Source organism: Thamnophis elegans, chromosome 14 (assembly GCF_009769535.1).
Source record: "Thamnophis elegans isolate rThaEle1 chromosome 14, rThaEle1.pri, whole genome shotgun sequence".
Lineage (NCBI taxonomy): Eukaryota > Metazoa > Chordata > Lepidosauria > Squamata > Colubridae > Thamnophis > Thamnophis elegans.
In genome coordinates, this window is record NC_045554.1 from 7,744,678 (window position 1) to 7,759,119 (window position 14,442).

Genomic DNA, 14,442 nt, shown 5'->3' on the forward strand with positions numbered 1-14,442 from the left:
CGGGCGGGTTACAATCTTTAGCCCCAGGCCTGACGGGATAGCCAGATTCTAAGGGCTGTGCGGAAGGTCTGGAGGGTGGTTAGATGTTGTCTCGTGTTCCTGGTTCTGAACATGGTACTGAAAGAACTTGAAGACTTGTGGACTTCAATTCCTTGGCCAGCACTTCCTGAGAAATTCTGAGAATTGAAGTCCTTAAGTTTTAAAAATTGCCAAGTTTGGAGACTCTTGGTTTAGGATGAAGGTTGCTGCTGGTAGCAGTCAAGATGATTGACTGATTTGCACATGTTTGAAGGCATAACTGTTTGGGGATCGTCCCAGGGACATTCCAAATTTTCCATGTCCAGTAGTTGGGTGGGGCTGTTCAACTTTAAGAATCCTTATTCTGACTATTTGCAAGAGAGGACCTAAGGATGACAGTGACCTGGCTTCCATATTTTCATTTGGTGTTACCGTATCGTGTCAGAAGCACCCAGGCGCTTACAGGTTGAAAGGATTAGCTGGTGATATCACTATTGCCCCAAGGGATGCCCAGTTGAGGCCTCCTTTCGTGTTCCTGGAAGGAGCTGGAGTGAAGGACGAGAGCTTAACCCCACCCATGGCAGTTCTCAGGTCTCTAACACGGGCTTCGTAACCTCCTGCCAGCATTTCCAACCACTCGAGCCTCCATCCTCCTATTAGATGTTACGATATCATTACATGTTCCCGACCTCATGATGTATGCAGGGTCATTGTGCCTTGCTACAGAACCCAGGAACCCTTGATTTGATTAATATGGTTCTGTCAAATGGTGTGAGCTGCTGGTGACCACGTAATCACATCGGCAGCATTGCAAGTAATGCACTCGTAGAAAAGAAACTCTTAAGTTACTCAAAGAATAGTTTATCGGATACATCATACTGGCACACAAGTGGCGGAAGCCGACTCTGAGATTTCCCACAGCTTTCACCTAATTAAAAAGTAAAAGTGATCCCCTTCTCCCCAAGGCACTGGTCACGCTGTCCCATCCAGGTGCTGGCCAGTTGCTGGGTTACTTGCTCCTCCTCTGGCCAGCCACCTGTGAGCGTGTCCTTGGTTCCCACAGGAAAAATGGGTGGTTTTGGCTACAAAACCCTATCTAACTATTTCCTCCCTCCCACCGCTGTGCGGCAACCAAAATCGCTTCCGCCAGGTTCACTTCAGGGTTGACACACATATTCTCCGTGCCTTGTGATACCTGTTAGTCTTATATTTGCTCTGAATTCAAAAGGCGGTGTTTTTTTTTACAAACTCAGTCCATACCGAATTCGTTATCCCTCATTATGTTATTTTTCACTTTGTTTTTATAGCTTCGTTGTGTTTTGTTTCATCGCCTTGGCTGGAGCGCATAAAAGAGTGATTAATCAACTGAGGGAACAATTAGCTATGGTAAGTTTTAATCTAATGGCATTTCTTAATGCTGTTAGGTAAAGGGGAAGGTTCCCCTAGCGCATATGTGTTAGTCGTTCCTGACTCTAGGGGAGCGATGCTCAGCTCCGTTTCAAAGCCGAAGAGCCAGCGCTGTCCAAAAACGTTTCTGTGGTCATGTGGCCAGCATGACCCGACGCCGAAGGCGCTCAGAATGCCTGTTGTAATTTTAAACAGTCACTAAATGAACTCAGAGGTGGGTTTCTACCAGTTCGCACCAGTTCGGTAGAACCACTTAGTCAAATCTACCGAACCGGTTAGAAGAGGTTCCACCAGTGGACCCGGAAAGCAGGCCACACCTACAGAAGAGGTTCCAAAATTTTTTTGAAACCCACCACTGACACACACACACACACACACAGAAAGAGAAAGAGAAAGAAAGGAAGAAATAAATAAATAAATAAATAAAAAAGAAAGAAAAAGTGAGAGAGAGATGAAAGAAAAAAAAGGAAAAAGGGACAGAGACAAAAGGAAGGAGAGAGAGAAAGAAAGGAAGAAAGAAAAAAAGAAAAAAGTGAGAGAGAGATGAAAGAAAAAAAGAAAGAAAAAGTGAGAGAGATGAGAAAAAAGGAAAAAGGCACAGACAAAAGGAAGGAAAGAGAGAGAGAGAAAGAAAGAAAGGAAGAAAGAAATAAAGAAAAAAAGAAAGAAAAAGAGAGAGATGAAAGAAAAAAAAGAAAAAGGGACAGAGACAAAAGGAAAGAGAGAGAGAGGAAGGAAGAAAGAAAAAAAAGGAAAAAAAGAAAAAGTGAGAGATGAAAGAAAAAAAGGAAAAAGGCACAGACAAAAGGAAGGAAAGAGAGAGAGAAAGAGAAAGAAAGAAAGAAGAAAAAAGAAAAAGTGAGAGATGAAAGAAAAAAAGGAAAAAGGCACAGACAAAAGGAAGGAAAGAGAGAGAAAGAGAAAGAAAGAAAGAAGAAAAAAGAAAAAGTGAGAGATGAAAGAAAAAAGGAAAAAGGGACAGACAAAAAGAAGGAGAGAGAGAGAGAGAGAGAGAGAGAAAGAAAGAAAACACATGGCCGGCAAGCCACTCCCACCAGGTCACATGGATGGCAAGCCACTCCCACAAAGGAGGCCACACCCACAGAGTAGGTTCGAAAATTTTTTGAAACCCACCACTGAATGAACTGTTGAGTTGAGGACCCACCTGCATTTCATTTGGGCTTATACATTGTCCATTGGGTTGTTAGCTAGAATTGCTGGTTTGGCATGCAGTTCGGGCCAATGGCAGTTTATCCGATAAACCATTGTTATCGAGGACATGTTCGAATCGGAGCTCACTTGGTTTCTCTCCGTCTGGTGTCTCCGCAGGAGAGTCGGGACAAACTCTTCCTCATCCAGCAGTTGACTAAAGCCCAGATGCTTCGCGGGGACTTTTTCAATCCCCTTGAAGGGAACATGAAGTCCAAGCAAGGAGGGGCTGGCTTCAGCAGATAACTGGACTCTCCCGCCATCGCAAACTGGGACGGACACGTTCAGCTTGCTGTAGACGGAGGATTTTCTGCGGCGCTGGCTTCATTCGTGTCCAGAGTGATCGTACCGCACAAGAGCAACGACAAACTCTCCCTAAACCAAGAGGAGGCTGGATTCAATGGAGATGGGGGTGGATGAGGATGAATTGTATTGCAACCCAAAGTATGTAACTCACATGGATGTGCACAGCATCAGGACTAGGGGTGGGATTCAGACGGTTCAGACCGGTTGAGGGGGAATCAGATATTAATTTTAATCTGGTAGTTGAAAGGGCTGTCTGAACCTGCCCACCCCATGCCATCCCACTCCGCCCCTCCCAGGAGTCTCCCCGTGACCCGTTCATGCCAGGTAATTGCAAGGTTCTGGGAGGGCGAAAAAGGGGCTTACAGAAAGTCCAGAAACGGGCCCATTTCTAGCCCCCCGGATCCTGAGGGAGGCCATTTTCGCCGTTCCAGAGGCTCGAGAAAGACCTTCAGAGGCGGGGGCGTTTCTACCCTAACAGCCCCCAATTGTGGTGCAGGAAGCTGGCTAGGCCACACCCCAGTGGCCACGCCCACCCAGCAACCGGGCAGAGAACTGGTTGCTGAAATGTTTCAATCCCACCCCTGATCAGGACACAAGTGAGATTAATGTCCCTTAAACAGTAGAGGAGTTTTAAGAGTTCTCCACTTCGCAACCATCGTTTCGCGAGTATTCAAGGTTCCCGCGGACTCCCCCAAAAGTAGCTACAACTCAGTCCTGAAATTCCCACAGCCCCCCCTCCGCAGGTCATGTGGAAGCAAATTCAGGCATTCGGCCACCAGCCTACATTTGCAGTGTCCCGAAGTCACAGGATGGATTTACCACGGTTTGTCCGAAAGCTCTGGATTTACTTCCAGTTTTTGGCAAAAACACCCCATAGCAAACAAACAGGTTTGCTTAACGACCGTGGTGATTTCCTTAACAACTTTCCCCCCCAAAAGGTAAAATCGGGTCCAGTCACAGGATGGCCTTTTATAACTTTGTGACCATAATGAGCAGGCTCCATTACAGTCATAAATCAAGGACTACCTATAATCTCTTGGTACTCAGGTAGCATCCCTTATCTGCTCTCTGGAAGAACATCCCCACCTGTATCCCGAGAGCCATCCCACTCTGAAGATGCCCCCAAAGTCCTTGAAAACCCAGCGGCTCCCCCAAGCCTTTGGGATAGTTTGGCCATTGAGTCCCTCTATCCCAGTGGTTCTCAACCTGTGGGTTGGGACCCCTTTGGGGGTCGAATGACCCTTTCACAGGGGTCGCCTAAGACCATCCGAAAATTGCAAAATTAGTGTTATGAAGTAGCAACGAAAATAATTTTATGGTTGGGGGTCACCACAACATGACGAACTGTATTAAAGGGTCGCGGCATTGGGAAGGTTTGAGAACCACTGCTCTAGCCAGTGGTGGGTTCCAGATCCCGTCGCAACCGGTACACTGCGCACGAGGCCGGGCATCCTAGTCGGGCATGCTACCGCGCTGCGACAACGAGCTGCTCGACGGAGGTCATGCTGTGCGCCCATGCATTATTGGCCCAGTTGCTTTAAAAAAAGATAAGGAATGCGGGCAGGCGGGTGGGCCAAACGGTGGCCACTGCTCCCGGCTATTACCAAGCTGTACCTCCCAGAACCCACCACTATCTCTAGCATTACATTTCTTAGAGAAACAGTCATTTCCAGATTTATGGCCATAGCCTTTTCCTGTTGTTGTTGTTTTTTATTATTGTTTGACGGAGATAAAGTTTTATGGAGCTAGGGACCATTCAAAACCTAATCAGTATAAAGAGAGTCAAAAGGTTAAAGATTGCTGCTGAACAATCACAGTTGTTGGAATTTCCAAGCTGCCAGATTCCCTGGCCTCGTGTACAAACCACTTTGATCAATGCACACCCAATCTTAAGGCGGAAGAGCTGAGGATTTAATGACCGGGGAGCGGTCTGAAAGCTGCTTCAGCAACTTGACCGCGTAACTATTGTTATAGAACCATAAAAGTAATACCGGCAGTCCGTGTTTAGCAGCTGCCTCCTTGAGCCTCTGTTTGCAGTTACGATGGTGATGAAAAAGTAACTGTAGGACCAAATTTGTGAGCCTCGCGGGTCGCAAAAGGAAAGCTGAAGTTGAGATCAGAAGCACAGTGGCAGTTCCACTTAGTGATTGCCTCACTTAACTTCTGGTGGTCGCTAAATGAGGACAACCAGTACTTATTTGGGGGAAGAAGACGGACATCTGGCTTAACGTTATAAACTTGAAATGTCACATCTGCATTTAAGAACGGTGCCTATTGCAGTTTCACTTAGTGATTGCCTCACTTAACTTCTGGTGGTCGCTAAATGAGGACAACCAGTACTTATTTGGGGGAAGAAGACGGACATCTGGCTTAACGTTATAAACTTGAAATGTCACGTCTGCATTTAAGAACGGTGCCTATTGCAGTTTCACTTAGTGATTGCCTCACTTAACTTCTGGTGGTCGCTAAATGAGGACAACCAGTACTTATTTGGGGGAAGAAGACGGACATCTGGCTTAACGTTATAAACTTGAAATGTCACGTCTGCATTTAAGAACGGTGCCTATTGCAGTTTCACTTAGTGATTGCCTCACTTAACTTCTGGTGGTCGCTAAATGAGGACAACCAGTACTTATTTGGGGGAAGAAGACGGACATCTGGCTTAACGTTATAAACTTGAAATGTCACATCTGCATTTAAGAACAGTGCCTGTTACAAGGGTATGTTATAAGACTGGTCCCTCAATGTTTTATAGAAAACATTTGTAAAACTAAGCAAGGATGTGAATACAATAAACACACAATGAAAACTTTGCAGAAATGACATGCTTTTATTTGTGATCAGTTTTTTTTAAAAATGAAGAAAATACATTTTATAAGAAAAGATATTCAAAATGCCTTCATCGGAATAAAATCATTGCCATGTCGTAGCATCATTGTCAAGTTACATAGTTGGCACGTAGTATTTATACCTGCAAATCAATTCCCGTCATTCTAGTTAGTCAGATATTTGGCTAAAAAAAATGGGGAAAGCATCATAAAAATATAGTACTGATGATTTGACCGCTGTGAACGTTTGAAATTGTGTTAAGTTGGATTAAGTTGAGTGATTAAAATGAAGCAGCAGCCATAACAACACAATTAAGACACAACTCAGTTTTAAAAGATGCTGTTCTCGGTTTGGAGGGCTGCACTCATAAAATTTGGGGAAACAGAAAAATAAATTCCTAGTCTGGAAAAGATGGCCTCGTTTTCATGATCAGTATTGTTCCAGAAAAGAAGCACATTTAGAAGTACTAGTTCTAACTTTATTTTTAAGGTTACATAAATGCAGAATTTTAAAATGAGCATAATGATTAAGAGCAGTGAAAGCTACTATCTAACAGATCTAGAAGGGGAGAAGTCTAGATATCTGCTATTAATCATCTAATGGTCTGTCAAATTGTTGCGACATCCTTGAGCAAATTGAGATTATTACAAAAATAGTATAAAATTGTGGAACGCTAATCATTATAAAGCAGCACTGCATTCTTAGAAACTCCTGGAGCATCAAATGAAATGCAAAGTAGTCATTGGCAAGGAAAATTTAACAAAGATTTTTTTTTTACTTCTGTTTTTCATACTGATGGGACACTTCCTGCGGGATGGTGCCATTTTCGGGAGCCTTCAGAAGTTTTTGAAGAAATGTTTCCATCTTGGGGTTGACATTCTCCTTCAGTGTAATGTTTTCACCCTACAATAGAAGAAATTTTGAAGAGATACATCAAAATTGAGGGTTTTTGACATTGTCTGCAAAATTAAAGCGAGAATATATCCTTCCAGTGGAACGGTATTTTTGTTGTTTAATGAATCCATGATCCCTTGCGGGGTGGAGTCGGGGCAACTGAATGGAGCTAGCAGAGTGTTTACTGGCCGGATGCCTTCCTGTCACCAATGTGGAGTTTTGCTCGGCAGATATATTCTCATTGTGCCCAGAAAGAGAAATATCTGCCTCTAACTAGGATCGAACTCACAACCTCCTGGTTGTGATGCGACAGCTCCACCTCTAGGCCACGGCACCACTCCCTTCCAGTGAATGGTATGCAGGTATGTAAATATTTATTATAGTTTCTTCAACAAATAAGAACTCGTTAATAGACAATTGGGCTCCTCAAGAGACTTTTTATCATTCCGCTTGTTATGGTCTAGCCCACTATTTCTCATTGTTGGCAACTTTAAAGATGGGAGTGGACTTCCGGCTCCCAGAATTCCCCAGCCAGCAAGGCTGGATGTGATAGAATCCGGTGCTGGTTTGGAGGAAAGAAGGGCTCTTTCTCCAAGAAGTAAAAGACAAATCAACCTTGAGTCTGGTTGGTATGCAGAAAGAGGCCCAGAAGAGATCCTCCCTAAAATCTTCCCAAAATTTAACCGATCCTTATGCAGTGTGTGCTTTACTCTGGCAAGATCCTGTCTACAGGCAAACAGCAGTAGCACTTACATATCGCTTCGCAGTGCTTTTACTGCCCTCTTTAAGTGGTTTAGAGTTAGCCTATTGCCCCCCAACAATTTGGATCCTCATTTTACTGACCTTGGAAGGATGGAAGGCTGAGTCAACCTTGAGCTTGGTGAGATTTCAACTACTAAATTGCAGGCAGCCGGCAGGCAGCAGAAGTACCCTGCAATACTACACTCTAACTAGTGTGCCACCATGGTTCATAAAGAAACTACGAGTAGTAACTACTCTGAGCAACTCATCATGTCTTTCTTGGTTCCCTACACCTGACACTGGCTTGGGAATTCTGGCACCTATCTTAAAAATGGCCAAGATTAACAAATGCTGGATTAGCGCAAATCTTTCTGTAAAACATAAAGCTGGAAAGGGAATGCCAAGTCAACTCTCATGTCCTTTGAAATAATGGAAACTACGGGCCAGCTGTTTGGAATGCAACAGTTTATAACTATAACAGGCTAACACCCAGAATCGGCAACCAAACTGCACAGAAAAGCTCGGGTTTCAAACACTTTACCATCTGCTCGTAGGACCAGCCGGACGATCTGGCACTGCTCGAGTGAGACGAGTTGGTGAACTCGTCGTCGGATTGCTCCCCGTCCAAACTCTTCAAAAGCGCTGCATTTTTCCCAGGAAATCCGATCCCTTGCCCTTCCTCGATTTCACACACGCAGTAACTTAGCAGTTCTGAACAACGGCAACCCGCTGGAGACCTGGGCGGGATACAGATCGCCTCTCGTTTACAGGACTCCGATTCTAACACGCGTTCTTGACTTGGCGAGCTATCGACGTGATCCTCTCCCGCGCAGACGTCTCTGAGCTCCTTCGGAGAGGATGACCAGTTGGATTCGCTTCTGGTCTGATCGGCGGGTATTTCTCGAGTCATTTCCTGGCAAAGCTTGTGCAGAAAAGGTGGCCCTTGTTGGACTGTAGAAACACAATCGCCATTGCGTCTTTCTGCGAGCACACCTTTCTCTCTGGAAGGCGCAGCGGCGTCAGCGTCATCATCACTGTCGCCATCAGAGCCTCTTACTCCATCCCTCTCCAAGCCAAGAGATTCCCAATTTGCAAAGTTGACCTGATGGCATTTGGAAGTGGTTCGGGGGAGTGCAGCGCTGCCTTTAGGCCCGTTCCTTTGGGCACCTTTCACAAGCTTTCCTCTGGGGTCGTTAGGGTGGGTTTTAGGATCGGTGACCCTTTTCAGGACAGAAGACCTGGACATCGTTTCGGAACTGAAATGCTTTCTGATCTTTTTGCCGGTGGTTGGACGCTGGCTGCCGTAAATCTCAGCTGTTGATGTGACAGAGGGGCGAGCGCAGTTTCCTTTCGACGCTTTCCGCTCTTTGCTTTTCAAGACGATCGAGCGTTGAGGCCGATCTTCGTGGGCTTTGGATCCAAGTGTCTGGCTTGGTCCTGCAGCCAGAGGCTTTCTAGGTGGATAGTTCTTGCTTGAAACAGCTTCACCAGGTTTGGAAGAGGACTCCTGTCTTCTGATTTTAAATGGTGCGTAAGAATGCATGCCAACGTTATCTGTACCTTTCCAAGAGATCTTCTGCTGAATATTCCAAGCGGCCCCGGAAGAAATTCTCTTCGATTTAACAGGAGAGGTACTGGAAACATTTGAAGCTTTGGCCTTTCTTTTTATCTCTTTATCACTTTGTCTTGTTTGGCTTTGTTGGCCTCTGAAAGACCAAAACATGATAGCCATCAACTTGAGCGTTTGGTGTCTGTTAAATCAGATGGTCCGTTAAATAGCAAATGGGATTTTATCCATGTGCAAAATGGGAAATGGAATGTTTTTATTGTGTCTCAAGTCCACTAAACCCAAATCCAGTAAATTGAGAGATTACAGTATGCTCTTCCCATCTAAAACAAGATGCCATCAACCACAATACACCTGAGCTTTCGTACCTTTTTGTCTGATTCTCATGAAAAAGGGTGGTGGAAACATCCTTCTGGTGACCATCGCTGAAACTCTTCACACTTTTCTTCTCTCTTCTCTTATGTTCTTGAGTTTTTTCCTTTTCTTCAGGAGACATTTTCGAAGTCTAAAAAAAAAAGAATCAACAGAAATAAAACCCTTTCTCAAGAAATTTCATATGATATATACATCCACAAATCTACCAAGGAGCTGACAGCACGACAGAAATACTGTATCCTTCTTAAAATACAAACTCTGACTCATTTCAATCAAGAACATGATTCGGTGCCTCCCGATCATAAATGGTCCCCAGGATGCTGAAAGTTGGCTTTCAGCCACAGGTAGGCAGCCTCTTCTGGTTTACAACATTTATTGAGTAATTACAATCAATTACTCAGAGAGGTTTACTATTCATCAGGAAAAAGAAGGCCATTCCTGCTTTCCAGTTTACTCTCACAAGAACTTAATTACCGTGTGTGTGTGTGTGTGTTCAAATTCAGCCCTCAAGTCTTACATTTATACAGTAGAACAAAGGTCCCCAAACTTGACAACTTTAAGACTTGTGGACTTCAACTTCCAGAATTCTCCAGCCAGCATAGTTGGCTAGAGAATTTTGGGAGTTGAAGTCCACAAGTTTTAAAGTTTCCAATTTTGAAGACCTCTGCAGTAGAACCGAGGTGGCGCAGTGGTTAGGGTGCAGTACTGCAGGCCACTTTAGCTGACTGTTATCTGCAGTTCAGCGGTTCTAATCTCACCGGCTCAAGGTTGACTCAGCCTTCCATCCTTCCAAGGTGGGTGAAATGAGGACTCAGATTGTGGGGGCGATATGCTGACTCTGTAAACCGCTTAGAGAGGGCTGAAAGCCCTATGAAGCGGTATATAAGTCTCACTGCTATTGCTATTGCTAACATCTAGTAATGATCGTAATTTTTTTCCATAACTTTGGTCGCAAACCGATTGAGTCGTGGCTCGAATCCAATTTTGGAAATGTGGCGCTTCCCCAAAAAATAGTGCAGGAGGGGAAATTGGCCGCGCGGGAAAAAAATTGTGATTTGTTTTAGTCGGAACCCGATTTGGTTATGGTCAGAAGCGTTCGTGACCAGAGGTTCAAGTACAGGATTCCACAATTCACTGGAAAGTGTGATGGAAGGAGTCCCCTTCCCAACTAGCATTTTCCAAAAGAAGGAACAGGACAGCTTCCTTCCCATCTCCTTCCACTCTGGGCTTATTAAACAGGACAAAAGCAAGCATGGAAATAATAATGAAAAATAAAAATAAGAGTGGGAGGAAAGGAGTAGAATTGTCAGAGCAGAGGAAGCACATTAATAAGAGTGAGGCACTTTCAGGAGAACAATTTATGAATTGATAATGCCTCCTTTGGAAACAAATGCTTCCGCAAACTGTTTGAGTGTCAACAAATAAATCTCGTAAGCGTGTCTGCCTGTCGCGGGACAATTTGTTTGCACAGCCTGCTGAGCCACGATGGATCAATTCTCCTCTCATGTAGATCAAACAAAATCAGACAGTGGATGAGTTTACAAAGTGGACGAAGGCGTAGTTTCGATAAGCTATTACTGGTTCAGGATTTGTGCTGCATTGTACTTTTATCAAACTGCCCAGTTTACGTTTAAATAGTAAGCTAAAGCCAGGCCAAAACCTACAGGCAGTCCTTGTGTTGCAACCAGTGGTGGCATTCAAATAATTTAACAACTGGTTCTCTGCCCTAATGACCAGCTGGGTAGGCGTGGCTCAGTGGCCATGTGACTGTGTGGGCGTGGCCAACTCAACGTCACTCACATCGATGGGCGCTTCGCTTTAGCTGTTACAATGTAATAAGGGTTAACCAGAGAGGCAGTTTCTGTAAGCAAGACAATAAAGATTAGACTAGAATGTTTCCCTCCTGCCTTCCTTACAGGATTAGCCCTGTAAAGTGGAGGGGCAAAAAGCAAAATGAGATTTCTTCCAACAACCGGTTCTCCGAACAGCTTAGAAAGTTAACAACCGGTTCTCCCGAATAGGTGCGAACCGGCTGAATCCCACCACTGGTTAAAACCATCCCTTTAGTGACCGTTTCAATTTACAGCAGCCCTGAAAACAGTTACAACCTGTCCTCACAACCATCGCTGCGTCCCCACAGTCCAGCGATCACAATTCAACCACGTGCTTCACTTAATCCTGGTGGTAAAAAGTTTATAAAATCAGGCGCGGCTCCCTTAACAACCGCTTTGATTAGCACTGGAAATCCTGCTCCCAATTGCGGCCGTAAACCGAAGAGAACCCAAACCATTTTGGCTTAGGGTCATGTCAGAATTGCGTCTGACTAGGGTACATACTGCAGCGACGATAAGCTTGGATGCCGATGATACCAGTCTTTTCACTTCTTCCGGGGACAAAGGCGGCACAGCGTTCAAATATAATTTCGAGAGGCTGCAGGAGATCTTGTTTTGCCTGGCAGAGGAAAGTACACTTAATTCAAAGGGACCACAAATGGGTTTTAATTCAGAGCTATTGTTATTAGAAGAGCTGTGGTGGTGCAGTGGTTAGAATGCTGTATTGCAGGCTAATTCTGCTGACTGCCAGTAGTTTGCCAACAGCACTCTTCCTAGCACTGATGATGCTACCTAGTTGGGTAATGAAACATCTGCAAGAAAACTAGCAAGCTCAGAGAGCACCAAGGACCCCTCGCTACCTAAATCACTTCACTGTGGTCCATCACATCACCTCTCCTTCCGTATACAGAATCCAGTACAAATGACACAGGGACGTGCAGTCAGGGGAGGCAGAGCCTCACCGTTGTCATCATGAAAAGAAAAAAAATGTAAAAGGAAAAAGGCTGAGCTAGTTACTGCCAGAGTCACAGTGGATGACTCTGCTTAGTGCTTAACTGTTTAAAAAAGCCTCTAAAAAACTACAGGAGGTGGGAGAACGAGGTGCCTCATCTAGTCTGACTTTATGATCACTCGAGCAGAGCTAAGCAAGGGTTAAAAGCCGAAAAATTCCTGACGTTATGAGGCATGTCATTCTCCTGCCTCCTGTAGAGGGCGTATTTTTAGAGGCTTTTTTAAACAGTTAAGCAGAGTCATCCACACGGTGACTCTGTCAGCAACTAGCTCAGCCTGACCTCAGCTCTTGCCTTTTTCCTTTTACATTTTTTTTTCTTTTCATGATGGCAGGCAAGAGCAGAGTTGAAATCCTCTCTGAAACAGCTGGAAAAGGTATGTGATTGCATGCAGATCTATGTTGCCCAGGTTCGCCTGGTGCGCCAGTTGCGGCCCTACCTGAAGCAGGAGGCCCTCACAACAGTCACTCGAGCCCTTGTGATCTCCAGGCTGGAATACTGCAATGTGCTCTACATGGGGCTGCCCTTGAAGAGCATCCGGAGACTTCAGCTAGTCCAGAATGCGGCCGCGCGAGTGATCGTGGGCGCACCACGGTTCGCCCACATAACACCGATCCTCCGTGAGCTGCACTGGCTACCTGTCAATCTCCGGGTGCACTTCAAGGTCCTACTCACCACCTATAAAGCGCTCCATGGTAGTGGATCTGGCTATTTGAGAGACCGCCTTCTGCCAATTATCTCCCTGCGTCCCATCAGATCGCATAGAGTTGGCCTCCTCCGTATTCCATCCGCCAGTCAGTGCCGACTGGCGACTACTCGGAGGAGAGCCTTCTCTGTTGCGGCTCCGACACTATGGAACAATCTCCCCGTGGAGATTCGTACCCTCACCACCGTCCAGGCCTTCCGCACAGCCCTCAAGAACTGGCTAGCCCGTCAGGCCTGGGGATAAGTCTATTTTCGCCCCTCCCGAATGTTGAGTGAATGTTGAGTTTTATTGTTTAATTTACTTTTGTTCACATTTCTTTTTGTACTGTCCTACACTCCCTTTCCTTTTTGATTGTAAGCCGCCCTGAGTCCCCTCAGGGAAAAGGGCGGCCTATAAATGTCTAATTAATACAAATACAAATATGTTGCCTTACACACACACACACACACACACACAGAGAGAGAGAGAGACAGCTAGATAAAAGTATATAAGCCCAGCTTCACTGATTACAAGTTTGAAAAGGTAACGTGACTCCACCTGCAATCAAAGGCTCGGATCGGAAGGCAGCAGGGGAATGGGGGGGGGGGGGGTATGGCAGAGGACCTGCTTTCAAGCCATTGGAAAATATATCCAATCCAACTTCTGTGTTTTGTGTTTGTTTGAGATTGAGTGAGTGAGAGAGAGATCCAACTTCTCTGTGTGCGTGTCTGTTTGAGTGAGGGGGGAGGAAGGGAGAGAGGGAGGAAGGAGGGGGAGGGAGAAGAAAAAGAATGAAGGAAAACTTATTTCGCAAGGGGGGGAAATGCTGTTGCTTTAAATCGGAACTGAGCATGCCTGGCTGTGGAATTCTGGGAGTTGAAGTCCACAAGTCTAAAAAAATTTGAAACCCCTGTGTCAGTGCCTCACCAGCCATAAACCTCACCGCACGTCATTGAAATGACATTACCTTGTCCTGCTCTTCATTTTCACCTCATTTATTCTGTCAGGTACGTACTCCTACAAACGAAGAGGCAGAATCCATCATTGGCATGTCTACCATCAGACATAATACAGATGCTTTTTAGAAAGTACAAAAACATGCAGGAAAATCAGATCCAAAATTGATAAATTGAACGTTGTATCAATACAGGCAGGCTATGGATTAGGTCAGGTCAATAAACTTAATGTGAAGGAACATTCCCCTCCCCCTTCCCGGTTCATTTCATTACTCCATTCATTTTCATAATGAGAAACTGAATGGCTTTCATGATTTCTTCAATCACTCACATTTGCTCCATTCCCAGTTGAGCATCTCCTTCCAAATGGCTGCTTCACAATCACAAGTTACTTTCCTAGAATGTCCCTAGGTATTATAGGCTTGGTGTATTCTGGGGGAGTCAAGGAACTTAAGAGAGATACACACAAAGGAATGGGATATTTCTCTTTGAGGATATGATCCAGTTAGGAACATGAGATGGGTGTGTGTGTGTGTGTGTGTGTGTAACTCTGGAACGCCTCGAGCAATTTCAACCAAACTTGGTACACAGATGACTTACTCTCTTGAAAAAA

General features: G+C 45.0%; 2 protein-coding genes across 2 annotated transcripts in view; one reads left to right on the forward strand and one right to left on the reverse strand.

Moving 5' to 3' along the window:
* Nucleotides 1-4,204, forward strand: part of LOC116518056 (transmembrane channel-like protein 7) — a 42,115-nt gene extending 37,911 nt beyond the window's left edge. Inside the window, exons 15-16 of the mRNA XM_032231294.1 lie at nucleotides 1,326-1,404; nucleotides 2,755-4,204. Of these exons, the coding sequence (XP_032087185.1) occupies nucleotides 1,326-1,404; nucleotides 2,755-2,880 (205 nt within the window). The 3' untranslated portion in view covers nucleotides 2,881-4,204. The remainder of the gene's footprint in view (nucleotides 1-1,325; nucleotides 1,405-2,754) is intronic.
* Nucleotides 4,205-4,648: 444 nt separating this feature from the next.
* The window catches only part of LOC116517749, a 14,646-nt gene continuing 4,852 nt past the window's right edge, over nucleotides 4,649-14,442 (reverse strand). Inside the window, exons 4-8 of the mRNA XM_032230894.1 lie at nucleotides 13,841-13,890; nucleotides 11,683-11,797; nucleotides 9,340-9,476; nucleotides 7,946-9,110; nucleotides 4,649-6,672 (exon numbers count right to left, since the gene is read on the reverse strand). Coding sequence (XP_032086785.1) covers nucleotides 6,544-6,672; nucleotides 7,946-9,110; nucleotides 9,340-9,476; nucleotides 11,683-11,797; nucleotides 13,841-13,890 — 1,596 coding nt within the window. The 3' untranslated portion in view covers nucleotides 4,649-6,543. The remainder of the gene's footprint in view (nucleotides 6,673-7,945; nucleotides 9,111-9,339; nucleotides 9,477-11,682; nucleotides 11,798-13,840; nucleotides 13,891-14,442) is intronic.